The 25,489-nt window shown below is 48.9% G+C and overlaps 1 protein-coding gene across 1 annotated transcript in view; it reads left to right on the forward strand.

The window, feature by feature from the left end:
• LOC137144555 (collagen alpha-1(VII) chain-like) overlaps positions 1 to 25,489 on the forward strand; it is a 188,413-nt gene that overhangs the window by 48,145 nt on the left and 114,779 nt on the right. Inside the window, exons 27-48 of the mRNA XM_067534946.1 lie at positions 619 to 645; positions 987 to 1,061; positions 1,783 to 1,863; positions 1,967 to 1,993; positions 3,856 to 3,900; positions 4,863 to 4,931; positions 6,002 to 6,070; positions 6,963 to 6,989; positions 7,726 to 7,779; positions 8,564 to 8,635; positions 9,241 to 9,300; positions 10,720 to 10,755; positions 13,577 to 13,621; positions 13,981 to 14,016; positions 14,576 to 14,620; positions 15,695 to 15,730; positions 16,574 to 16,609; positions 17,517 to 17,549; positions 19,748 to 19,819; positions 20,998 to 21,057; positions 22,324 to 22,359; positions 25,164 to 25,244. Of these exons, the coding sequence (XP_067391047.1) occupies positions 619 to 645; positions 987 to 1,061; positions 1,783 to 1,863; positions 1,967 to 1,993; positions 3,856 to 3,900; positions 4,863 to 4,931; positions 6,002 to 6,070; positions 6,963 to 6,989; positions 7,726 to 7,779; positions 8,564 to 8,635; positions 9,241 to 9,300; positions 10,720 to 10,755; positions 13,577 to 13,621; positions 13,981 to 14,016; positions 14,576 to 14,620; positions 15,695 to 15,730; positions 16,574 to 16,609; positions 17,517 to 17,549; positions 19,748 to 19,819; positions 20,998 to 21,057; positions 22,324 to 22,359; positions 25,164 to 25,244 (1,122 nt within the window). The remainder of the gene's footprint in view (positions 1 to 618; positions 646 to 986; positions 1,062 to 1,782; positions 1,864 to 1,966; positions 1,994 to 3,855; positions 3,901 to 4,862; positions 4,932 to 6,001; positions 6,071 to 6,962; positions 6,990 to 7,725; positions 7,780 to 8,563; positions 8,636 to 9,240; positions 9,301 to 10,719; positions 10,756 to 13,576; positions 13,622 to 13,980; positions 14,017 to 14,575; positions 14,621 to 15,694; positions 15,731 to 16,573; positions 16,610 to 17,516; positions 17,550 to 19,747; positions 19,820 to 20,997; positions 21,058 to 22,323; positions 22,360 to 25,163; positions 25,245 to 25,489) is intronic.

Here is a 25,489-nt window from a genome sequence, read left to right on the forward strand (position 1 = left end):
TACAGTAAAGATTGTGAGATGTTCACGTGCTACAGTAATGAGGGCCACTTACATAGCCTAGAACCTTAGGGGTCTAATTCACACACACACACACACACGCACGCACGCTGGTCCCACATCAGATTTTTATCTTCAGGACCAAGCCCTTAACTGTGTTAGCCAAGTTATTCCCCCAGTCCTACCCATCTAATGAGAACCCAGTTGCTTGGGTCAATTAAAAGTAGACTAGACAAAGCGAGGCAGAGAACGCTTCTGGGCTAGGAGGGTGAAGTGGTCTCTTCTTTATTTAATCTCTGCCAAATTCTGTTCTCGGTTCCAGGGATGTAACTGCCATTGGGGTGGTAAGAGGAGGATGGCGTATTGAGTCAGTGCCTAGAAGCTGCAGCCCCATTGTGCTAGGTGCTGTACAAACACATAACAAGGAGATGACCCCTACCTAGAGAGCTTACCATCTTGTTGCACCTGTGCAGCTGAGAACAGAATCTGATTGTGACATAGGCCAGAAAACCATGAAGCATTTCCCAGGCCCTGTGACTGAGCGGACCTGCCCTAGTTTAAGTGCTCTGTGTTCTGCAGCACCTCCCCATCTGACTCTGGTTCTGTTTCCTTGTCGTGCAGGGGGAGAGAGGCCCGCCTGGGGAATTGGTGAGTACAATCAGAGAACATCCTCCACATGAACAAGGAAAGACATTGTCCCAGTGGCCCCATGGGCCGGAGAAATGTAAGCAAAGCATGACATCACAAAGGAGGTGAAAGGACATGGGGATATGAATGTGTCCTCTGGGGAGTGAAGTTCACCCTTTTGCAGAGGACTGGATTTCTAAAGGGATCCAGTGACTCTTTTCCCCACCTCTTAAGATGCGTTGTTGTAAATGACTAAGCAGTGGGTTAAACTGTTCTGCACAGGGCTCTGTGGGGTGCGTTGATCTGTGTTTCTTTGGAGGGTGATAACGTCCTGAATGTTTTCCCCATTTTTCCTTTTCGAGAGCTTCACCGGTTTGCAGACAGGAGGCGGTTACGATCCATTCAGCTTTGCTGTAAAGGGAGAGAAAGGAGAGAGGGTGAGTCTCGCAGCAGGAGTGATGCACTGGATTAATTAGCACGTGGCTAGGTAGTTAATAGTTACAAAAGGCTGCCCCAGAGCATGGTGCATTTAATGTGTTTTGCTGGCTTTGAAAATCAAACAGGAAGGAAGGTGTGTGTGTGAGAGAGAGAGGGAGAGAGAGGCATGCATGGACATGTCACTTTATTTCTTGTTTCTCAGATATTATTCTCCTTGCAAAGAGAGAGGGGAGACCAGAAACTCAGAAAGGGGAGAAAACATTATATACCGTGGGCCAGAACTTCTAGCATGTGTGAGCAGGAATGGCCATTGTTGAACCCAAAAGCCAAAATAACCCAGAAGAAAAATGCTGATCAAGTCCCACCAGACTGGTTGCTAGCTCAGGGTTATTGTATCCCAGAACATCAGGAATCCACAATGAATTAGGGATGGATAATCCCAGCAGAATTCAGGCTTTGCAGACCTCCTTAAACCAGTTTTTGAGTTTACAAAGCTTGTCTGAATTGGGGAATCCCTTGCGCTCATGGCTATTTTCCTTCAAGGGTGATCCAACCTCAGATAAAACACTGATGAGTTTTTCTAGGGACAGGGAAACCGGTGCCATTAGAAAACCCTCTCCCATCACTGCCCAAAAGCTACTGTTGACTAGAGTGATTGGAGGCTGACAGTTCTTGCAGCTGTGCCTCTCTCTCTGATCTTGTTACTTTCCGTGTGTATAGGGGCTTCCTGGGAAAGATGGAATTCCCGGACTGCCAGGTCGACCAGGGCGAGTGGGCCCCCCTGGCTCCCTTGGGCTGATGGTAAATATCTGGATTAGTGAGTACCGTCAACATTGGGATCAACAAAGGATCCCCACCCTTTTCCAGTGTTTGAACATCTGTTTTTCTCTCCTTCCATTTACAGGGGCTCCCCGGTGTCCAAGGTGATCTCGTAAGTATTCTGAACCAGCCAGGTCTCTGAGACTCAGTGGCATGCAAATAACCCCTGCTGGATCCTGCGGGGTGCGGGTGGGGAGTGTTGCACGTGGAACGGGCGAGTCAGTCATGCTGAGCAGGACGGGGAACCCCAGGGAACCTGATTTTGGATTAATCGGAGATTGCTGCTGCTAAATGACTTCTGTCCTGTAGCCTGGTACCTGGGATTCTGCCAACCCAGAGCTCTGCTTTGTGCGAGATGGTGTCCGGAAATAAGCCAAATGGAGACCCGGCCGGCCAGCCCATAGATGGACTGGTAGAAACGGTATAACACAACAGTGTTCTTACTTTAAAGCTAAATTTTACTTAGGCTCAATCACTGACACACGTTTGCCACAGGTTAGTAAAACACCCCAACCCTCAGTTCCCAATAATTACCAAAGTTTGGGGCAGCTTTCGAGTGGAAACAGCGATGGCTTTCCGATTGGCCTGGTCTTCCAGCTGTCGTTGGAGGTTCCCCATGCTGTGTCCAAGAAGAGGTTCCCGAAGAGTCCAAGACTCTCCCCGCCATTTATCCTTGTTGGCAGACAATATCACGTCAAGAAACGGAAAAAAAAGTTTCAAACACTAGACCGAAGGTCTCCAGAGTACTTAATTAACTAGATGTGTTCCTACAGAATCTGCATGTCTTGAGGCCCGGACAAACATCTCCCTGCATAAATAAGCTTCTTGGTCGTTTCCTGAGACACAGATCCCAGCACATCCACCAGAGCATCAGGGAGGGGACGCAGGGTCAGGCAAAGGTTGAGCAAGAGGCTCCCCTCCCCTCCCCTCCTGGCTTAGTCATGCAGAAAGGCCTACAAGTATGATCGTCAGTGTCACACTATCAAGTGGTCCCTGGCTCTCTTACTGGTCTAGGAAAATCTCCCCATACAGAGCCCTCTAGGAGAAACGAGCCCTAGCAGAGACGTGTGCAGCCAAATGCTTGATCAGCTTGAGAAGGATCACGCCTGAGCCTGTATCCATCCTCTGCCCATGACCTACCCTTGGAGCATTGCACAGACTTTCTTCCACCCTGTGCAGAGGGCAACACCTATGACTTAGCCTTACCTGCACTGACACATAGCGTCCGCTCACACTCGCTGTTATAACACACAGCCTAGGTGCCTGTGATAGTATCTCCTACTAGGGGCTGGGTCCAGGGAGGATAACAGCCAGCTAGTGGAGCTCTCCCTTTGGTTCAAGGGCTTCAGATCCCCAGCGCAATCCCTGCTGTGTAAATGTAGTGCATGGAACTGGGATAAAGGTACATTTATTTCACTTGGGTCCTTTTTGTTTTCCTGCGCGAGGCATTTTCCCAGTGGCTGTCACCACAGGGGGCCCAATCACAGAAATGCCCCATCTGACTCCATTCAGAGGGGTCATATTGTCCCTATGGAGTGTGTATGCCATGACCCACCCTCCATCATGGGTCATGAGTGGGGACTGAACATGTGTCCTACGGTGCTAAAAGCGTGGCTCTCGACTGCTTGAGCAAAAGGAGTAACTTCAGTAGCTGGTAGCTGTAGAAGGCTTTTATCTTATGTGCATCAGCCACGAGAGGGAGATACGTAACATGCTGAACTAGTGGGTTATATGTACATGACTCCTACTGATGTTGGTACCACAGAGGAAGGAACCCTACTCACTGGAATCTGTTTAGTGATCATGCAGTGGGCCAACAAACATTTTTTCGCCCAGTGGAGATGGGTTTGTAGCTTGGAAGTCAGCAGAATGGAATGGAAGACCTTGGGTTTCTGAGGGATTGCGGGCTGGCAGTTATCTCGTGAGCCGGTTTCACTCTACTTTTAACTCTACCTGATTTATTTTAAATTCCAGGGACCTCCTGGATATCCAGGGCCAGTGGGGCCAAAAGGAGACAGAGTGAGTTCCCTTTACGTGTTCCAATAGAAAAAAACATTGCCGTGCACTGCCTTCCTATTAAGGTGTATATGCCTCACTGCCCTCTACTGGATAGAATCGGAACTTCTGAAGTTTATGTCACTGGCTCTATATGGCTAGCAGCTGATGGGGATTCTCCTTCAACTCAAGGGCTAAGGGCCTGTACACTGGGAAGAGGAGGTCTGAGTACCATCTCTGCTGAGGCTGTGAAATTCCCAGTGATCATGGCATGCAGCCGTAGTGGCAACAGTGAGCTGCTGCCAGGAGACACAACCTGTAAAATGATCAGAACCAGACAGAGTGTGGGTTGTAACATCAGGGAAGGTTGGTTGTCCTGGTACCCACGCACAGCTCCCAGAGTACATTGGAGGGCAATGCAGACTCCCTGGCAGGTTTGTAAAACTGTGGTCCAGGCTTGAAATGATTCAGATAAATCCCACGGAGGCTTTAGACTCTTTGGCTCCAATCCTTGAGTCTTTAATGAAGGTCATGTCCTACCAGGGTCAATGGGATTGGACCGCACAGGCATTAATACAGATCCCTGATCCCTCTCACTCGGCTCAATAACATCACAGAGAATCTAGTGCTCGGCTTTAGTGGGTCAGAGTGCAGGTTCCGAGTGTCACCCATCAACGAAGCTGTTTGCATCAGCCCCAGCCTTCGGGGACGATTGTTTAAATGCCTGCCTACCCGCCCATCTAACAGCCTCTGGAGCAATAGAGTAAGTGACGGCAGAGCTAGGAATGCTGGACCTGCTCCTTAGTTGGCGTGAACTGGTGAAGCTCCATTGACGTCAATGGACCCCATGGGACCTACAGTTTGCATTATGGTGGTGTGTGTTTCATACAGTGTGAGTTCTCAGGGTTTCCTCGTATGAAAATCTGAGCAGAAAACCTTCCTGGCGCCCCAGTAAACTGCTGTGTGTGCGGCTTCCTATTATGCAGGGGGAACCAGGCTACGTGCTGGGCGGGGTGGAAGTGATTCCTGGCCGAAATGGACAACCCGGCTCTCCTGTGAGTAAATACATGACATCTGATATAACCCACTTCCCTTCTGCTGCTGGTGTCTCCAGGCAGCCTCGGAGCTGTGGTCATCAAAGATCGCTCAAGCAGGGGCAGTCAGGCCTTTAGTACTGTCTGTATTCTGAGAGCGGCCACAGGCTCAGTCAGGATCGGGGCCCCCTTGTGCTAGTCTTTGTACATGCATATACAGTAAAAGACTGACCCTGCCCCAGGTAGCTTGGGATTGAAACAGGCAAAATAGATGCACTGCGGAGGAAAGGGATGCAACATACAAGCTGGCTAGGTTAGTGCTCTCCTTTTCCTTGGGATCTCCTGCACAGGTGCTGGTGACTGGGGATGCAGCGCTATTGCTTTGAGTCAGCACTAGAGGGCAGTGTGCTGCTGGATGTGCTGTCTTTCAGCTGAGACATAAGATTATGGACCTGGCCATGTGTGATTGTTAAGGCTCCCATGAGGCTGTGTGTAAGATCAGGGTTGTTATTAACCCCCAAATTCTGGTGAAGTACAGTTTGGGTAACTGTCTTCTGACTCCTCAATGTCTCCCTTTGTCGTTTCAATGAGATACAAGATCCTCCTTCACTTGACCTGAGTTGCTGGTGGTGCTATTAACCAGCTGCTGCTTTTCACCCCAGAGGTGGCTGCATTTCAGTGCTGGGTGCATCGATCTCAATGTTTATGTTCTTAAATAATATTATGTGCTCTCCATGTTTCCTGCTGTACCCTTATCCCCTCTCTTTACTGTAGCCAGAGCAGGATTATACAAAGCCCTGGCTGGAATGATTTATTTGGGGTTGGTCCTGCTTTGAGCAGTGGGTTGGACTAGATACCTCCTGAGATCACTCCCAACCCTCATCTTCTATGATTCTATGGGTGTCTTTCCTTTAGTGTCTCCCCATGTAGCTCAGCGATTGGCCAGAAGGGTCTCCACTGATGACACGGGGCATTTATCCTTTGCCAATAGGCTGCTCAGCTGTGCTAGCCCCAGGTTTGGGAGTGGGGATAAGGGTCATTGGGATGGGGTGAGCTTGTGTCTCTCAAATGTTTGGCTTGAATCATTTCAGGGGCAGAAAGGGCAGCCAGGAGTTCCTGGAGCAGCAGGGCCACAAGGACCGCCTGGGATGTCTGTGAAGGTATGTGTGACCATGAGCCAGCCATTCATCTGCATGGCTGTGCCAGAGACACCTGGCCCCATGTATGGAGGGGGTAGTTACGGGGCGGGGGGTGGGGGGCAGGTAACTAGACACACTGCTCTTGTCAAGGCAGTGACAATCCACATCTGAGACATCCGTGAATTGACCCTGTGCCATTGACGGCTGTACTGGTGCTGTCTGTGAGTTCAGGATCGGGCCCCTCTCGGTCGCCTGACCTCTCATCACAAGATGCTGGGGTCTACCCGCAATCTCAGGGGAGCTAGGGGGCCAGTTGGAATGCCGCCCCGGAGAGGAGTGAGTGAAAGTGAGGGGGGGCTCGGTGGCTAAGGTGACATATTGAGCCTCCAGCATCCAGTGTGCACAGCGCAGTTGTCAATAGCTGCCTCCCAGCCCAGCCATCTCGTAGACCGTTTTAGCAGAGGACAATGCCAGAGTGGGACTTGAACTCGCCTCAAGAGGAAGTCTCCAAGTTGGCTCTCTGGGATGGAGGCATCTGGGATGTGCAGTGTAGCTTGTTTTGCAGCTCTACCTGCCCTGGGAATTGAGGGCATTGGCCTCCGGGGTGGTTAGCCCCAGCACTGAATTTGCAGTGCAGAAGGAAACAAAACAAAACAAAAAAATCAATCCTGACACCTGCTTTGAAACAGCAGGAGAGCACAAGCCAAACGGTGAATCCTGCAGCACTGTGCCTGGGTGCAAACATGGGAGGTGACTCCCCTCATGGTCCCAGTGGGGGGGCTGCAGCCTGGGTTGCGTAGATCTTCGAGAGGAGGTTCCAGTGGGAAGGTGCGGAGGGAATGGGTTCTGAGGATAAAACAAGACCACTCCTGTCTTGTTCTGAGGCTGTAACGTTCCCTGTCCTGTGTTTCAGGGCGAGCCCGGAGACCCAGGTCGCAGAGTAAGTAGCTGAGATTTACTCTGAGTTTCATCCCCTGTGTCTGTCTGTCTTTCAGACCTGAGGAAGAGCTCTGTGTGGGTGGGAAGCTTGTCTCTCTCACCAATAGAGGTTGATCCAGTAAAAAGCTATTACTCAGCCGCCTTGTCTCTCTAATGTCCTGGGACCGACACGGCTACAACAACACTGCATACAGCATGTCTGTCTGTCTGTCTCAGCAACTGACTGACAGCCCTGCATTTATTTTTTAAGCTGCCTAATGGATGGCCAGGACATCACTGAATACATGCCCCAGTGACACCCAGCCTGGGGACCGATCTAAGAAGAGACATTTCCTTTCTTTCATCTCCTCCCTTTCCCCACACACACCCCTCCCTCATCTGTCTAATGGTGCTAGTAGTGTTGCTATGGCTACAGGTCAGGGGTAGGGATGTCTGTGTGTGTGTGTGTGAGGTGGGGGGAGGCAGCTTCCCCAGTAGCGTAGGCCTATGACCATCATTGGCCACAATAACACAGTAAATTGGGTGTGATTCTCCCCTATGCTGTTGGTCTCAATGGCAGCCTGTGCCCTGTGCTGGGCTGCAGGGGTCTCTGGGGCGCCATTGTATCTGAAAGTCTCTTTAATGCCTGGGCGTAAAACACTGGACACGTGACTGATCCTGAGCTGCCGACGTCCAGGCAGCCCCTGGAAACGTGCGGTGTTGTTCTAGGTGGTGAGAGTCTCTCATGCATCACACAGGGGCCTCGAGGGAAAGACGGCACCAAGGGCGACAAAGGAGATGTGGGAGAGGCAGTGAGTACAGTCTGGTGATGAACTTCCTCCGATAGTCATGCTGGGCCAAACGGGACCCGTCAGACCCAGGCCACCGCGTAGGGTGGGGTGGAGCGCAATGCATCCTGGGAAATGTCACGGCGGCGTAGTCGGCAGGGCCTACAGCCTGTTTGCTGGTTGGCCCTGGGTCACGCTCCCAGCATTTATACGCCAGAGAAAAGAGATGCTAAGAGAGTCAAGGGTGAGAAGCTTGGGTACGGTTTGTTATTTTCTGTTTGTTTATTTCCGGTAAAGGAGTGAACACGGGAAAGGGCCGGAGGAGTAAGCTGGAGACATCTCTAAACTTCCCAAACTGCAGGCAGACAACCGCTGTGCTGACCATGGCTTGGAAGCTGTAGTGAAAACTGGCAGGGGATAAGAGCTGTGCTCATGGAATATGAGAAGCATCAGGAAGATCTGATTACTCCCCCGAGAGTGCCTGTGGCCGGGGGTGGGGGTGGGGGAGGAGGAGGTTATGAAACCAGCCCAGCACAATTCTCAGACCAAAAGTGCTGCAGTTGGAGCTGGCCAAGATAGAGGTCCAAAAGCTAGAGGTGACAGAGAGAACTGAAGAGTGAGGTGCTTCTGGGTAGCATCACGCTCCCCTCTGTGGAGGGCAACAGCTTTCCCTGGCTAAGGTGAAAGGTGTACGAGCTATTTCCAAGCGCTCTGTGGTGCCTCATTTTTATCACGGCTTGGCAAATTGTCTACGTGCCTTGGGTGTGAAAGGCACCACACTGAACCCGATTCTCCTCCTCTTTTGCAGGGGAAAGCTGGCTTGCCTGGCCCCCTCGGGCTGGATGGTGCTCCTGGAATTCCCGGGCCGAGGGGAGAAAAGGTCATTCCTTGTGTAATATGTCTGTCTTTACCCTTCCTCCGCTCAAAGAGGACAGAAATAGCTGAGTCGCCGTAATGGCAGGATATACCAAGTGTGAGGAGGATGGAGAAGCGTCACCATGTCTCCCCCTGCTCCATGGACTTCCTTGCAGGAGCCAATATCATGGAACAGAATAGACATTGTCTCTCTAGCCAGCCCTCCCTGTTCCTTTGACTCCTCTTCTCTCTATGCGTCTGCATGGTTTAGCCACTGTAGATGCCAGGGCCATCTCCTCTCATGCAGGATGGCCTTCCTTGGTATGCCTGCCACCCCATCCCCTTTCAGATCTCAGCTGAAACCTCCACAGTCCTTTTCTTAACTGGTCTCCCTTTCCAGGCACCTTGCTGACCTTACCATTACAAAACTAAAATGCTGAGGGTTACGGGACCAGATACCGCTCCAGACAAAATGATCCTGCACTAAATCGCTGCCCCCCAGTGGGAGTTCAGAGACGCTGCTGTAAATAGGACTGATTTCTGTTACAGTCTCACCTTTCCTCTTCTTTGTGTGTGTTCCTTTCTCCTCCTGGGAAAGCTCCCTTCACTTCGGCTATGCTTGCTTTTCAGGGGGAGGCAGGGATAGGCATTCCAGGCACACCTGGCCTTATGGGAGCAGAAGGAGGAAAGGTACGTTTGGTATTTGTAGCAAGGTGTGTGCACGTGTCAGAGGCAACCTCTGTCCCTCCCCTTTTCCTTCCACACTCCTGATGTATTTATTAACGGAATGAACCAAAAGACTAAATCTGTCATCATCATTCTATGGCCTGAGTTATGCAGGAGCTCAGACTAGATGACCACAGGTTATGTACATATTTGAAGGTAGGGGTGATCTCACAGGAAAATATTTATGTTTTTCAGTCAAAAAATCCTAAATATTTTGGCGTAATCTGAAATATTTCAAATTGGACATGCTGCCATGTTGCCTCATGGGAGTTATTGTTTCCTTCCCTCATGTCCCCATTCTCTTCTATGGGCTGGGCTCCCCAGGGTGACTACATCTCCCATGAAGCCCCACGGCCAGGGACTCCCATGACACCTGCCACCTCTCTCCGAAAGGGGAGACCATGGTGCATCCTGGGAGATGTAGTGCTGCATTCAAATTTCTGCCAAAAATTGAAATCATCTGTGGAAAATTTAGATGAAAAATATTTTTTTTTCTCCATTTTTGTCAATGTTTTCCATGGAACCTCCTGCTTTTTTCCCCCCATCAGTTCTAGTGGGAAGCTCACATAGACCAGCCATCCATGGCCACCCACATTTTTATCGTCGGGTCGTTTCGACCTTCTCTCATTAGGGTGGGATGACTCAGTGATTAAAACACCAGTAGCTGTGGGAACCTGGGTCCCCGAGGTGGCTCCCACTGTGGAACCAGGCCAGTGGCAGCAAGGCGCTTGGCAGCAAAGCCCAGTGTAGAAGCAGCTTTTGTTTGTCAGACTCGGGCTGGATGTTATTTTCTCCGAGGTAGGAGAGAATTTCACTGTGTTTGAGCACCAGCTTGGGAGGAGTCAGTCTGAGCCAATGAACATCTGACCTGCACTGGCATTAATGCCCAAACACTAGCCTCAAGGACCGGCTTGAGCAGCATGGCCTGTGCTCTGAGAAGTTCTCATCGGGTCTCACTGGTATCCAGACTGATCACAAAGTGTTCAGAATCAACAATAGAATCCTGGAAGATGAGGGTTGGAAGGGAGCTCAGGAGGTATCTAGTCCAGACCCCTGCTCCAAGCAGGAATCCTGCCCTTTCCCCCGAAAGGCACCTTGTGGCAATTGCTCCGTCCTTGCAAGATGCCCGTGTCTTCACTGTTCGATGGATCTGGACTGAGCAAACTGCTGGAGGTGACACTCTAGCAGGGGAGAGACGAGCGTTGCCCAAATCAGCCCTTTGTAAATAGCTGGATCACAATGGAGGGGCGTATTTGAAACTCATGCACTGCTGCTGCGGTCAAAAAAGGAGAGAAACCCAGAAGGTGGTGATGATGAAGAAGAAGACAGGAGCCAGCACTGAGTTCTAGGGGCTGAGCTCTCTCTTCTCTCTCTATTTTTCAGGGGGCAATGGGACCACCTGGAACGCAAGGACAAAAGGCGCGTATTGAAAACACTCATGCAAGTTGAACCTGTGCCAGGCTGCTTGGAAACGGGTGGTGGCCTTGTGACGGGGAAGGTGGAGGGATGTCCCTGGTGGCATAGAATGAGATGACATTGCCCCCAAACTCAAAACCAGTGAAAGCAAGTCCTTCACACAAGGCATAATTAGACTGTGGAACTCCCTGCCACAGGATGGCATTGAGGGCAAGAATCCAGCAAGACAAAAACAAAAACAAACAACAAAAAAAAGATTGGATGGGTATAAATGGGTCATGAATACATTTAGGCTGGAAATTAGAAGGAGGTTTCTACCCCTCAGAAGAATAAGGTTCTGGAACAGCCTCCCCAAAGGAATAATGTGGCGCAAATAACCTCAGTATTTTTAAGATGGACCTTGATAAATTTCTGAATGGGACTATCTGACAGGACTGCCTGTGATGACAGAGGACTGGATTTAGTGACCCAGGAGGCCCATTTGAGTCCTGTATCCTGAGTTCCTATTTATATGGCTAGCCAGAATACCCAGAGTTGTAGTACTTAATGCCAACCTCCATACATTTTGAAGAGAGATTAAAACTCATGCTTCAAGGCTTAATCTGATCTCTAAGTATTAGGGTTTAGGATAAATCCAAAAGTGGGGGACAGATTATCGACATCTGCCTAACATCAGGTTTGAGCGCCTTCCTCTGAAGCATCTGGTGGTCTCTGCTCTGACCCAGCCTGGGAATGCGTAGGTTCCTGGTGGAGGCTGGGAAGGCGAAAGATGTCTGTAAAAGCATGTTAAACTGTATTATACCCGTCTGCCACTAGTTAACATACCTTTTTAAAGACAACCTCAGCCATTGCTGGCAGTACATTAAAGAATCTTCTAGTGAAGACATCTGGTCTGTCTCTTTCTAAGAAGACAGCTCTGTAGCCAGTCCATATCTGGTTAATGTTCTGGAGGATGGGGTGGATTACACCTTCAGCAAGTTGGCAGATGACACTAAAATGGGCGAAGTGGTAAATACACTGGAAGGTAGGGATAGGATACAGAGTGACCTAGACAAATTGCAGGATGGAGCCAGAAGAAATATGATGAGGTTCAACAAGGACAAGTGCAGAGTCCTGCAGCTAGGACAGAAGAATCGCATGCACAGCTATGGACTGGGGACTGACTGGCTAGGCAGTAGTTCTGCAGAAAAGGACCTGGGGATTACAGTGGACAAGAAGCTGGATATGAGTCAACAGTGTGCCCTTATTGCCAAGAAGGCTAATGGCATATTGGGCTGCATTAGTAGGAGCATTGCTAGTGGATCAAAGGACGTGATTATTGCCCTCTATTTGGCACTGGTGAGGCCACATCTGGAGTAATGTGTAGAGTTTTGTGCCCCCCACTACGGGAAGGATGTGGACAAATTGGAGAGAGTCCAGAGGAGGGCAACAAAAATTATTAGGGGGCTGGAGCACAAGACTTATGAGGAGAGGCTGAGGGAACTGGGCTTGTTTAGTCTGCAAAAGAGAAGAGTGAGGGGGCATTTGATAGCAGCCTTTAACTACCTGAAGGGGGTTCCAGGGAGGATGGAGCTAGGCTGTTCTCAGTGGTAGTAGATGACAGAACTAGGAGCAATGGTCTCAAGTTGCAGTGGGGGAGGTCTAGGTTGGCTATTAGGAAAAACTTTTTCCCTAGGAGGGTGGTGAAGCACTGGAATGGGTTACCTAGGGAGGTGGTGGAATCTCCATCCTTAGAGGTTTTAAAGGTCCGGCTTGACAAAGTCCTGGCTGGGATGATTTAGTTGGGGTTGGTCCTGCTTTGAGCAGGGGGTTGGAATAGGTGACCTCCTGAGGTCCCTTCCAACCCTCATTTTCTACGATTCTATGGTGCAGAAGCCTGACCGGCTGGAAAGCAGCTCAACAACTACCGTGTACAAGGTGTACTTGACAGTGTCCCCTCACAAATGGGTGGCAATGATTGTTGGGGAAGTGACTCGGGGAGAGCGGGGAGGATTTTGCCACACGGGAGTGAGGAAAATCTTGATGCATCAGCCTGTGACTGGGCAAGGATCAGTGCATCAAATACTGTGGTTTCTTGATGTAACAAAAAGACCTAGAGAGGGGCTTAGCCACTGACAGTTGTAGGTATGTGAAAGATAATCAAATTTCAGGGCATGAAGGGTTCATGGGAAGATCTTCCGGCTCGCACATGGAGCACTGAATGAGTAGCTAGATGCATGATTGAATAGGCAGTTGTCTTCCCCTGAAGCAATGGACATCAGCCACTGCTGTAGGCAGGATGCTGATCCTAACTGGCCAATGGTCTGGTCCGGTTAATGCAATCTTCTTTATCACAGTTTCTTTTCCCTGCCTCTCCAGCATCAGCTGGCTCTTGCTTTGAGAGGATTCCTCAGAGCAGCGGATCTGGGAGACCGACGTGTGACTCACTTCAGACCATCTTTTCTAGCTAACGGAGAACTTGCTTTCTAAAGAACTGCCTTCCCTCCCTCCCCTGCCAATACTGATAGCCAAGCCTGCTTGTGTATGGAAAAATCCAAGTGCATGTTTACCACCGTGCATGGGAATTGTGTATTTGCATGTGCGAACAGCCATCTCCCAGTTGGTTTCTAACTTGCCCTTTGCATGTATATTCATGGTACTGTGTACACAAATGTAGGCATGCACTGGTGTGTGCATTTTTGCACATGCAACTGTACCTCTTTGAAAAAAGCTTGTCTCAGTGTTTTCTGTAAGGGACCTTAGGCATATATAGACATATAATTAACTCTTTCTGAGACTGACTACAGGACAGTCAGGGAAATAACATCCATTCTTTTTTGTTTAGGGTGAACCAGGATTGCCTGGAGAAAAAGGACCGACTGGCCCAAGGGTAGGGCTTTGGGTGAACCAAAATCAAAGTTTTTAAAAAAATTGAGTGAATTTAGAGCCCAAACTACCCAAGTAAAATGGGATCCCGATCTCAGCTGGTATTACCATAATACACACAATATTGTGAGGATTAATTATTGTTTGTCTGGTTCTTCGAAATCCTCAGCTGAAGGGCAATACATGAATGCAAAGTCTATTGATATTAAAACAAAGATATATTTTTCCTCTTGCTTTGGAAACTCCTGGAGAAGGAATATCCAAAGCTCTTTCTTCTGCAGAGTGCAGGGCTTGCATGTTTGTTGGTTGATATTTCTCAGCAAATGGATCTTTGTCTTGACAAAAGCATCTTTCATTTTCCAGGGTAAAAAAGGCCAAGCAGGTGTCAAAGGGGAGAAGGTGAGAGGGATCCTTAAAGTGATAGAAATAAATGACACTTGAACACAGGAGAGAGAATGGGTCTGGTTTTGCTCTTGGTTATACTGGTCTAGATCAAAGATAAAGTTGGTGGAGTTACACTGGTCTAAAACCAGTGTGTTTGGCATCAGACCATGTGTCTGAGTTATCTTAGCCTGTTGAAGTTTTCTTTGGAGGAATATTTCCTATTCATATTTGTTATTTTACAGACCATCAAGGCATATTCCTTCTGCTCTTTCATTTAATTATTAAAACAAGGATCAAAATAAAATTGGGCATTTTTATTAGCATTTGCAACTACAGTAGTGAGGATAAAAATAAGCTACCAATCCTCATGCTTCAGGACACGCACTCATCACCAGCTGGGGACAGGAAGATATCTCTCCTGGTGGTGTAGTATTGCACAGAGGGGCCGTGCCTTCCTCTGCAGATTCCAGCACCGGGCTCTGTCTCAGATTGGACACTGAACTAGATGGACCATTGGTCTGTTCTGGCAACTCTTATGCACCTAATACCTCTCTGTATTTTCTATCATTTGCAGGGGGAGCGTGGAGAAATGGGGCCGAAAGGACCTCAAGGAATTGCTGTAAGCCAGTCAAGTTGCTTGAGAAGCTGCTATCAGAATGACCCTGCATGTAACCCCTGAGACCAGCCCAAACCCTTTCTTGATGAGACCATCGCAGGACCAGCTCCTTCCAGATCCTGCGGTGCCTCTGAAGCCACTCACCAAGGCTCATTGTAGTCTCTGTTTGGCATCTCCTGTTGCTACAGATGCTGGACCTGACTCTCATTTACATGAATTCCCCTTTTACACCACTCTGGGTAAAGGGGCATTAAAGGGGCCTTTTACCTGCCAGAATGATGTGCAAGGAACATAATGTGAATGAGAATCAGGCACTTGTTTAACACGAGTCTTCAATGGCTGCATTCAGGTTGAATTAGCATTAGCCTCCTGCAACAACGGCAACCTGGTGAGATTTGGGTGTCTCGTCAGAGTTTGCCACTGGTTTGTTTTAGGTTTTCTACTGACTGGCAGATCTCTCTCTCTCTCTCTCTCACCCCAAATCCCTTACAGCGAGGGCCGGCCTGAGTGCCTGGTGGTCTTGTATTCAAACAGCTGTCACTTAAAAATGGGGTGGGAAACCTCATGAGAACAGCATTTCTAGTAAGGTTTGTATGGGGGTGTGTGGATCTGGCTGGAAGACTCTGAAGAAGAGCTTCTGGATGGGGTGAGGCTCAGGTTGTATTGAAAAGCTCACTAGGGGGACACAGAGTTTATTGCGTCTAGATTGCCCTATTCAAATCAGGTTCCTGATAAATGTTGTACCTGTCTGATGGCTGACGGGTAGCCTATGTGCCAGGATCTGGTGATCTTGTTCTACATCCTAATGGACAAGTTTTCATTTTATTAAAATCATCACCACATTTAGATCCCTTTCTGGGGCAGTCTTGATCAGTCCTCAATGGCTGAATGGGCCAGGAAGACAAAACTTCCTTCTCCTCTTTCTTGCATGTCACGGCTGACGCACATTGGCAGGATGAGCTGAGGAAGCTGGTACTGCTGTTGTCCTTGCCGTACAATGTGGTCGCTTTGGGACTCCGTAACTAAATGACTGAAGTATTTTTAACCTCTTGAAAACATTCCTTTGATGTTTTACAGGGTCCTCCAGGAATGGTGGGGCAGAAAGGAGACCAGGTAAGTGATACAGGAGGGGGTCATTTAACTCTAGTAGCTAGGGTCAGGACTCCTGATAATCAGATGACACCCTTAAAGTAGTGACTGTGTTTAGTTCCCCTTACATGTTTCCTCTCTTCTGTTCCATCGTGTTCCAAGCAGAGCAAGGGGGAATAACTGATTTTTCATTTCACTGGCAGCTCCAAAAAAAATTTTTTTAAAATTCATTTTGGGTCAAACCGAATCTGAAAGCTGCAAAAAAAATTCGGCAACTAGAAAAAAATCCATTTCAAGTCAAACAATGCAGCTTGTTTCTGGCATTTTTAAAAGGACTGGAGTCACAAAAAGGTGAGGGGTGGTAGTTTCCTTTAGCCCAGTGGTTGGGGCCCTCATCAGGAGGTAGGAAACCCTGGTTCAATTCTCCTCTCTGCTTGTAATGGAGAAAAAAATTGAATTTGATTCTCCCACCTCTCAGGTGACTGCCCCCATCACTAGGCTATGGCATATCCTGCTCCAGAGCTCTCTCAATCTGCGCCACTTAGTATAAGCAATTAGGTAGTAAGTGGAGCAGGGATTTGAATGTGATCTCCCACATCTCAGATGAAGGCCTGAACCCCAGGCAAGAGAGTCATCTCACTCTGTTTCCCTGGGCCAGCGATTCTTCTTGTTCCTCATGTCAATTCATAGTTACCATGACTGGTCACTGGGCCAATGAAAGAGATACAACATCAGCCTAATGTTTTACTCCTGTCCCTCTGTGCCTGAGCTGGGAGCTGGTTTAAGAAATTATCCTTTAGGATTTTTAAGCACAAATGCTTTTCATTTTCTAACCGTTAACTTCATTTATTTACTCTTTCCTTCCAGGGGAGCCCAGGCTTTCCAGGTGCTCCGGCGATGGGGGTAACTACGAGTGGATAATCATTCTTGTAACTTCCCTCCGCGTACCAGATACTGCAGCACTCCGTGTACAACACAGACACGACTTGTGCTGCTGAACACCCAGCTTTACCGCGGGCAGCATGAACAGATCAAGAACGCGGGAAGACGTGTCTCCCTGACCTGTCTGTTTGTGCTCACTGTTACATTCCCCTGGGCAGGTGTGGAGTCATGGGTTGCACTCACTTTTGGAAATCAGGATCCTCGGCGTTGGGATTCTGAAAGCCAGTTCCACCGTAGTAATTCCCACTATTTCTTCTGCAACATGCTATTTCCTGGAAGGTCCTAATCAAGCCTGCGGCCCCACTGAGCCTGGCACTATAAGGACATTCCTCACCCCAAAGATCTTGCAGCCTAATCCCATTCGTTTAATCTGATCTCCTGTTATGAGAGTTATCACAGGGCTGATTTTGGCACTACCAGGGCACTTGGATTTATTCTGATAGATGCTGAGGCCTGTTGAGATATCAAAGCTCAGCGTGGGCATAGGTCCAGTCCTTGCTCTGTTCTGGGTAAGTCTTGACCAGTTAACTGACCCCTCTGCTCTGAAGGTGAATCACTCTTGGGCTTAGATAGGTCCGGAGCTAAAGCCGATTGAAATAAATGGGAGTCTTTCGGTGGGTTTTGGACCAGGCCTATAGTCCTCTCTGGCGTTGGGTACAGTACAGGGGTCAGCTTTTGCCATTAAAACACGGGATGCAAAGTCCTGTCGGATAATGGAAATAGACTGAACTTATTTTGCTTTGGAATTCGAGTTGTGTGTTCCCCTCCCTGTAAAATGCCAGTGTAACATGATCTACATATCCATCCGTGGCAGGGAGATCATTCCTCTACATAAAGACGACACTTATGTGGCTTGCTTTTCTCCTAGGTTGTTGGACCTCCAGGCAAGAAGGGTGTCAGAGTAAGTTAATGTAGCAGCCCAGCATTAAACTGTCATGAGACCTTTGTCTAAGAAGACAAGGGCTGATTACCATGCTACTCCCTGAGACTCCTGGGGTATACAGAGACTGGCGTCACGAAGTGATGGAGCTCAAGTGAACAGAGGTTGGAACATAAGAAGGGCCATATTGGGTCAGATAAGTGGTCCATTTAGCCCAGTATCCTTGTCTCTAACAGTGGCCAGTGCCAGGTGCTTCAGAGGGACTGAACAGAACAGGGCAATTATTGAGTGATCCATCCCCTGATGTCCAGTTCCAGCCTCTAGCAGTCAGAGGCTGAGGGACGCCCGGAGCATGGTGTTGCATCCCCGACCATCTTGGCTAATAGCCATGGATGAACCTATGCTCCATAAACTTATCTCATTCTTTTTTAAGCCCAATTATATTTTTGGCCTTCACAACATCCCCTGGCAAGGAGTTCCACAGGTTGACTGTTGTGTGAAGAAATACTTCCTTATGTTTGTTTTAAACCTGCTGCCTAATAATTTCATTGTGTGACCCCCTGGTTTGTGTGTTGGGTGACGGAGTAAATAAAACTTCCCTATTCGCTTTCCCCACACCGTTCATCTTTTTATAGACCACTAGCACAGGGGTTCTCAAACTTTTTTCGCTGGGACCCCCTTTGAAAATATTTCAGGCTGTGATGACTCCCCCCCAAAAGTGATTACCCCCCCACCCATGCCATCCTAACTGGCATGCACGGAGGGCTGGCAGCTCATGACCCCCCGTTCCCCATAATAACCTTGCGACCCCCTGTGGGGTCACGACCCCCCGTTTGAGAACCCCTGCTCTAGCATATCCCCCCTTCGTCGTCTCTGTTCTACACTGAACAGTCCCAGTCTTTTTAATCTCTCCTCACATGGAAACTGCATTCAAGGTGTGGGTGTAATGACACATGATCCACAACAATGATTCTGCCTCATTAATCTTTCTCTGGTTTATATACAGCAAATTTAAACCCTCCCATGACATCTAGACACACAGGAGATGTAAATTTGCTTCCAGCCATTCTGCTTCCAGTGTCAGTTTGGGGGTAGATTTTGGGGGTACTGGTTAAGGAAGTTAGTACAGCACAGTTCCAATGCCCGAGACAGAATCTGGCCTCTGTCTAGAGTGGAGGAGGTGTTGACATTGTTAGAGCAAGTTGAGTTTCGAAAATCCAGGGACTTTCGTGGCAGTGGACGAGACCGCTTGTTGTGCTGGCCACACCATGCTCCAGCTTGACGGCAGGATTGATTTAATTTCCGCTTTTTTTAACCCTTTATGGATGCGTCTGGCCTGGAACGTTCTAACTGGTGCTTCCCTTAGCAGTTCATTGCCAGACTTAGAACTACAGAACTTATGTTACATTTTCCCTGCAGCCCTCCTGGCTAGTTCGGCCTTTGTTGACTCAGGGGACTAATATCTCCCTCTTCTCCTCTTCCTAACACCCCCATTTACAACCTGACAAACTACTGCTTTTCCTTTTCTCCGGGCTTGAACGTGCCAGTCCATTCATCCCTGTTGTTCTCCAACTGTTTCCATTCCATGGGGCACTCCTGTAAGATGTGAATCCTCTCATGCGACCCAACTTCCATTAGGGGACTTAGCAATATTCCCTTGGCCACTGCTTGTGTCTCAAAACATTTCATGCCATTCCGGGGAGCCCTGGCAGAGTGTTGGGGTCTGCCAAGTCCTCAGCCTTCTCCCTCCTATTCTCCAGACCTCTTATCGTTTATGTTGGTAAAATACCAGTCTCTTCTGAAGCGTCACAGGAGACAACTATTGGACCAGATTCTCACCACATTTACACCAGTGTGAATTAGGAGTTACTGCAATGGAATTAAACCAGAGTAAGTGAGAGCAAAGGCTGGCTAACTCTGTTAATTCCTTCCCAATTAAACAGTTTTCACAGCTACGGATATTATTTTCAGAGCCACAGACTTCATAGAATCCACTTGGGACTTAACTATAGATATCGATTTTATATGGTAGGCACCCAGATATTATGGTGATGGGCAGCAGGACAAAACCCTAAGATAGATGGGTAGATTTCTCAAAGAAATTAGTCTTCAGACTGGGTTGAAAACCATCAACTCTAAACAGCATGGATTCCAGTAGCTACACAGGAAGGGCAAGCAACAAGGAGGTGTCGCTAACTTTGTGTCTTCTTCATACATAGGGAGACATTGGACCCGTCGGCCCCCCGGGACCAGAGGGAAACAAAGGAAAGCAAGGCGATAAAGGAGAGAAGGTAAAGACCATGCTTGTGGCTCTGGAACCTTTCAGTTCCTTTGCTGGTTCCAATTGTACCTTGTGGGTCTCCATGAACTTCTCATTAAGCCAAACCGGTGTGCACGGTCCATGCATGGTAGCCCCAGATGTTTACTGAGGCCAAAGGCTTTGAGATACATCTGTTGTAAGGAGGAAGGGTGACAATGAAGGCCTGAAGTCCAGCAATGCGTGTCTCCCCTCACTTCCTATCTGTCTTTGCTGGAAGTGCATCGGGTGGGAGATGTCTCCTTTCCATCTGACCCTAAAGGCAAAGGCTTGTCTGTGTAGTTGGAAGCTGTCTGGAGGCGGGACTGTATCTCCCTCTGTGTCTTGTGCAGCCCAAAGCATGCTGTCTGGAGGCAACCCTCAGTGATCGTAGTCTGAACAGGAAGCAGGTCAGCATCCCTGAGCCCTGAGTGGGTGGACTCAAGAGAGGGAGGCCATAAAAGGCTGACGCAGTGGACGCACTGCACGGCACGTTACGGAAGCAGGATGACACGTGGATTAGAATAGTCCCCCTACGCGGGACTATTTCTTTTAATCCCGCCCCCGTCCTGCCCCGCAATACCCTCTCCCACTCCTACCACCCCCGCGTTGTTTCTGGCCTTTTTTATCCCGCTCTCACTATTATGGCAGCGGGTCCAATGGGACCTGTGGGATCCCAGTCCCACTGCAGGGTTCTAACGTGGAGCAGGGTCAGGCAACCTCCAGCTGGTGTTTGGGGCGGGGAGGATTGTTTGGAGGAAGATTCTCAGGGGTGCTAGTAGTAGGCTCGGAGCAGAAGGGTGATGCTAATGCAGAGTCGGGCAGGCAGCTGGTGCGATCGCAGTGAAACAAGAGTCGTGCTCTCACTCGGTTCACTGAGCAGAATTCCAGCAATGTCGCTTTGCCCCCAGATGTGGCTTCTTCACTGTGATGTGCATGGAGGATCCCGGCCCAAACCAGCCAAGGAGCCTTTGATGAGAACTGTCTCCTCCTGAAATCCTCCATGCTGGTTGCTGAGCCCAGCTAAACGCTGCTAACACCTGGTGGGAGAGACAGCCTCATCTCAGTCTTCCTAGGGAGGCGGGACAGGGAGGAGGGCAAAAAAATCGCTAAGTTATATTGCAAGCAGCATGGTGAATTTGATGAATTTTGTGTTCATTGCTGTCTCCACAGGGAAGTCCCGGTTTCGGCATTCCAGGGCAGTCGGGATTGAAGGGGGACATGGGTGAAAGGGTGAGTGGGGCCACGCGATGGATGTGAACTAAGAGGGGAAAGGATGAAAAACAAGAGACCCGGAGTGCTGTTTGGCTCCATTCCCTCCGGGCAGCTGCACTGAAACTAAAGTGACTTCAGTGGGGTTACACTGAGAGCAAAATCTGGCCTCACCCCGTATGGCCTGGCATTACCAAATGAATCCAGTAGCTTCTGATACAAAAGGGATGCACTTTAAACACTATACAGATCCCCCGGGGCTTGATTATATTATAGGGCAACTCACTGCAGGCTGTGAGACTGCAGAGCAAAGGTGATGAGGTGGTAGCCTGGGTGAACTACCCCTGTGGTGCAGATCCAGGGTCCCTTGTGGCACCACCTGGATCTATCACTTAATGAGGTCCCTGCCATTGCAGGAGCCTGGCTGCATCTCAGTCCCTCCTGTTCTCTGCCTGTGGAACACAACAGGTCGGCGTCCTGAGGGCTGTCACGCTGTTGGGCTGGGTGTGGGGAGGGCTGGGTGGGGGGCAAGGGTGGCCTGTGATGTACAGGAAATCAGGCTAGGTTATCTGGTGCTCCCTTCTAGCCTTAAACTCTAGGACTCTGGCATATGCGACACAGAAATGTGGACAATCAAAGCTCTTGCGATTAAAAAATAATGCTTCCTCTCCCTCCCGCCGTGACAGCACATTGTCCAGCTGCTAAAAGCGTGCAAGCAAAGAGCAGGTAGCCGTGCAGCCTGGTGCCTTGCAGAGGTGCAGAGGGCGGCTTAGAACAGAGGCACCCGTAGCACGGCTTCTAACAGCTACGCCAGGGGAAAGGCTCCACTTGGCTCACTAGGTAGAACTGCTGGTTGGAGACCCTACATGTCCCACTTGGTGTTGGCTGCTGCAGGTCAAAGACACATCGTGTCTCCAGCCATGGAAGGTCCATTTCAGTGTCTGGCCACGAACTGGAAGACTTGGGCATACTTAAGCCAAGATTTTTAATAGTGACTGTCATTTCTGACAGCCCAACTTGAGAAGGGCCTTATTTGCAAAGAGGGGGTGCTTAGCACTTTCTGACACCCAGGCCCCCTTTGATGTATCTCAGGTTGGGTACCCAAAATCACGCCTAAAAACCTTGGCCTTGGTGCCTACATTCCCAGCTGAGGCCAGGGTGTCTGGGAGTTACTGGCATGTGTTTGATCTGCTGTTGATCGTGTGGTGCTAGGGTTCTGAGATCACAGCGAAGTGACATCTGCATGCATTGCTCTCGCCAAGTGACCGACCGTCTGATTTTCCACAGGGGAATGTGGGTTTATCCGGCAAGCATGGCCCGAAGGTGAGTGAGCGCAGAGCTGGCAGTGTGCAAAGCAAAATCACAAGTGTTGCTTGCATCGCCCGCATGGACTTTGGTCAGTTGGGTTTTGCAATCTAAAAAATGATGCCATTAGAGTAGGATTACAGTGGCCATTCTTGGGGTGGGAAAGCTGTAAAGACTGAAGAGGCGTCAAGGCAAATGGTGGCTCTGCTGGAATCTCCATTCAGCAGAGCTGGGGCCCTGCACACTGCAAGACGACAGGCTAAAACTGCCTCTTTGTGGTCTCCTCTTGCTTAACCCTCACACGCCAGGAGGGGGTGTCCAAGCCATTGCTATGTGTGCAGAAGCCTAGAGAGACCTCGATCCCAGTGTAACCCACGTTCCATTCCTTCTGGAGATACAGAGGAACAGCACTGGCTATCTTCTAAATGCTTTCCAAAGTGCCAAACCAGTGTGCAAGGGCACGGAAAACAGCCTAGACACAGCATTTGGCTCAGATTCACAAAGGTACCTCGGCACTTGACTTGCATTGATTTCAGTGGGAGGTAGGTACCGGAGTGCCTCTGTCAGTCTGGACCCTTGTGCAAAAGATCGGTTTAATGATGATATTTCTCTCCTGGTATTCCCTAGACCTTGCTGGAGAAGAATTTTGGTTTGGGAGACTGTTCCTTCATGAAACGTGGCACGACAACCGTCGGCTGCTTGGGGATGGGTGCACTTGGGGGATGGGGGAGGGTGCGCATAAGTGGTTGGGAGATGTAGGCCAGAGGGGAACTAGGAAGGCTCACAAGGGTGAGGACAAGAAGTTTTAACTCAATGTGGTGGAAGAGTGGGGGAGCCATTGGAGAGAGGTGATGGGCGGCTGGGTGAGGAAGGGTGGTGTTAGTGCTCTGGAGAATCGTTGCGGCTGCTCGGTCCTGCTGTTCTTGGCGCTCCGATGTCTGCTGCACTAGCCGGGAATGCAGCTTACTGATTCAGCAGACCTCAATGTTACTTATAAAAAAGACCACAGGCTTGGTTCAGTGCAAAGGTGCTTGACCAGGTTTATTGTCAATGAAGCATGGTACGAGGGCCCTGGCTCAATATTTACAGATACATTAGCACATGTATGCCCGCGACAATGGGACCAGCTCCATCAGGACACCGGGGTCCTGTCCCCTAGGTTAGCACAAACATACTCCTCCTATGACTTTTCTTTTTATACATAAGAATCATAGAATCGTAGGACTGGAAGGGACCTCGAGAGGTCATCTAGTCCAGACCCCTACACTCATGGCAGGACAATATTATCTAGACCATCCCTGACAGGTGTCTGTCTAATCTGCTCTTAAAAATTTCCAGTGATGGAGATTCCACAGCCTCCCTAGGCAATTTATTCCAGTGCTTAACTACCCAGACAGTTAGGAAGATTTTCCTAATGTCCAACCTAAACCGCCCTTGCTGTAATTTCAGCCGTTGCTTCTTGTCCTGTCCTCAGAGGTTAATGAGAACAATTTTTCTCCCTCCTCCTTGTAACAACCTTTTATGTACTTGAAATCTGTTATCATGTCCCCTCTCAGTCTTCTCTTCTCCAGACTAAACAAATCCAGTTTTTTCAAACTCTCTCATAGGTCATGCTTTCTAGACATTTAATCGTTTTTGTTGCTCTTCTCTGGACTTTCTCCAATTTGTCCACATCCTTCCTGAAATGTGGCGACCAGAACTATACATAATACTCCAGTGGAGGCCTTATCAGCACGGAGTAGACAGAATTGCTTTTTGTGTCTTGCTTTCAACACTCCTGCTAATACATCCCAGAATGATGTTTGCTTTTTTTTTTGCAACAGTGTGACATTGCTGACTCCTATTTAGCTTGTGATTCCCTATGACATCCAGATCCCTTTCCACAGCACTCCTTCCGAGGCAGTCATTTTGTACGTGATTGTTCCTTCCTAAGTGGAGTACTTTGCATTTATTATCCTTATTGAATTTCATCCTATTTACATCAGACAATTGATACAAACAAGTTACGTATTACACTCCAGATGTTGTTAGCTACCCGTATTTTTATTCTGGTACCTGCTAATTAGAACAAAACATCCTCATCCATTGTCCTGTCATTCCCTCCTTATCTTATGAGGGGGTCGATATGTTCTTCTACTACCCCTTAAGAACGTGTTTGCATATTTACTTGAGAGATCTGTGTGTTTTTGTACAGTCCTTTTCAGTCAGGAATGTGCTCACTTAGGCCTGGTCCACACCGCTGGCAGATTTACGTAGCTTGCGTATCTGCATAGCTTGCGTATCTCCTGTCGACGTCCTACCTTCTACTTACCATGGCATCCCCATTGAGCTGCACCGATGGGAAATGCCCTCCAGTTGATGCAGCATTACTTTTCTTGCGGGGATGGAGTAATGGTGTCGACTTCCAGATAGATTGAGCGGGTCTCCACTGCCACTCAATCGATCCTGCAGAATCGATCCGGCACTGCCGACAGTCCCGCTGGCCATGTAGACATACAGTGTTAGTTAGCTGACAGCTGGTGCGTTGCTATTTTGCCAAAGCCAGATCTTCTCTGGTTCACAGCCTTTGGTTCATACTATTATTTATACTTAGGCCTACAAAGGGGACATGGTGAGCCTGGTGTGCACCGATAAGAATGAGTATAGAATTCCTCTTTTACAAACCCTATGCAAGTGAGATGTTTAGCTGGGCCCGTTTCACATCTCTAGACACAGCTATCACCCAGAGAAAAAGACACACCCACAGCACATAGCAGTCTAGAACTCCAGGGGTACAAAATGCAGTAGAAGAAAGCAACAGGTGTGTTCACTGTTTTCTCCAGGGGGAAATGGGTCCGAGGGGAGAGAAAGGTGAACCAGGAGTACCTGGGAAACCAGGAGAGACCGGACTAAGAGGTAAAGATGTAAGTAGAAACTAATGGTCCTGTAAGACCGGTCATTTCAGCCCAGTTTGCCTAATTGTACCATTTTCTTAAGCACAAGAAAAAAAGAGGCTTCCAAATTAAAAATGGCTCCTTGCTAGCATCTGACAAGGGGGAACGGTTTATGTGAAACTGGTGGGTGTTGGTTTTGTTTTGGGCACGGAAGACGGGAATCCTGCAGTAATTAGGTGAAATGGCTCAGTCTGTGAGCCATTACACACTAAGTG

Source organism: Emydura macquarii, unplaced genomic scaffold (genome assembly GCF_026122565.2).
Source record: "Emydura macquarii macquarii isolate MOO-44397 ecotype Brisbane River unplaced genomic scaffold, CSIRO-AGI_Emac_v2 contig_3470, whole genome shotgun sequence".
In the NCBI taxonomy this organism is placed as follows: domain Eukaryota; kingdom Metazoa; phylum Chordata; order Testudines; family Chelidae; genus Emydura; species Emydura macquarii.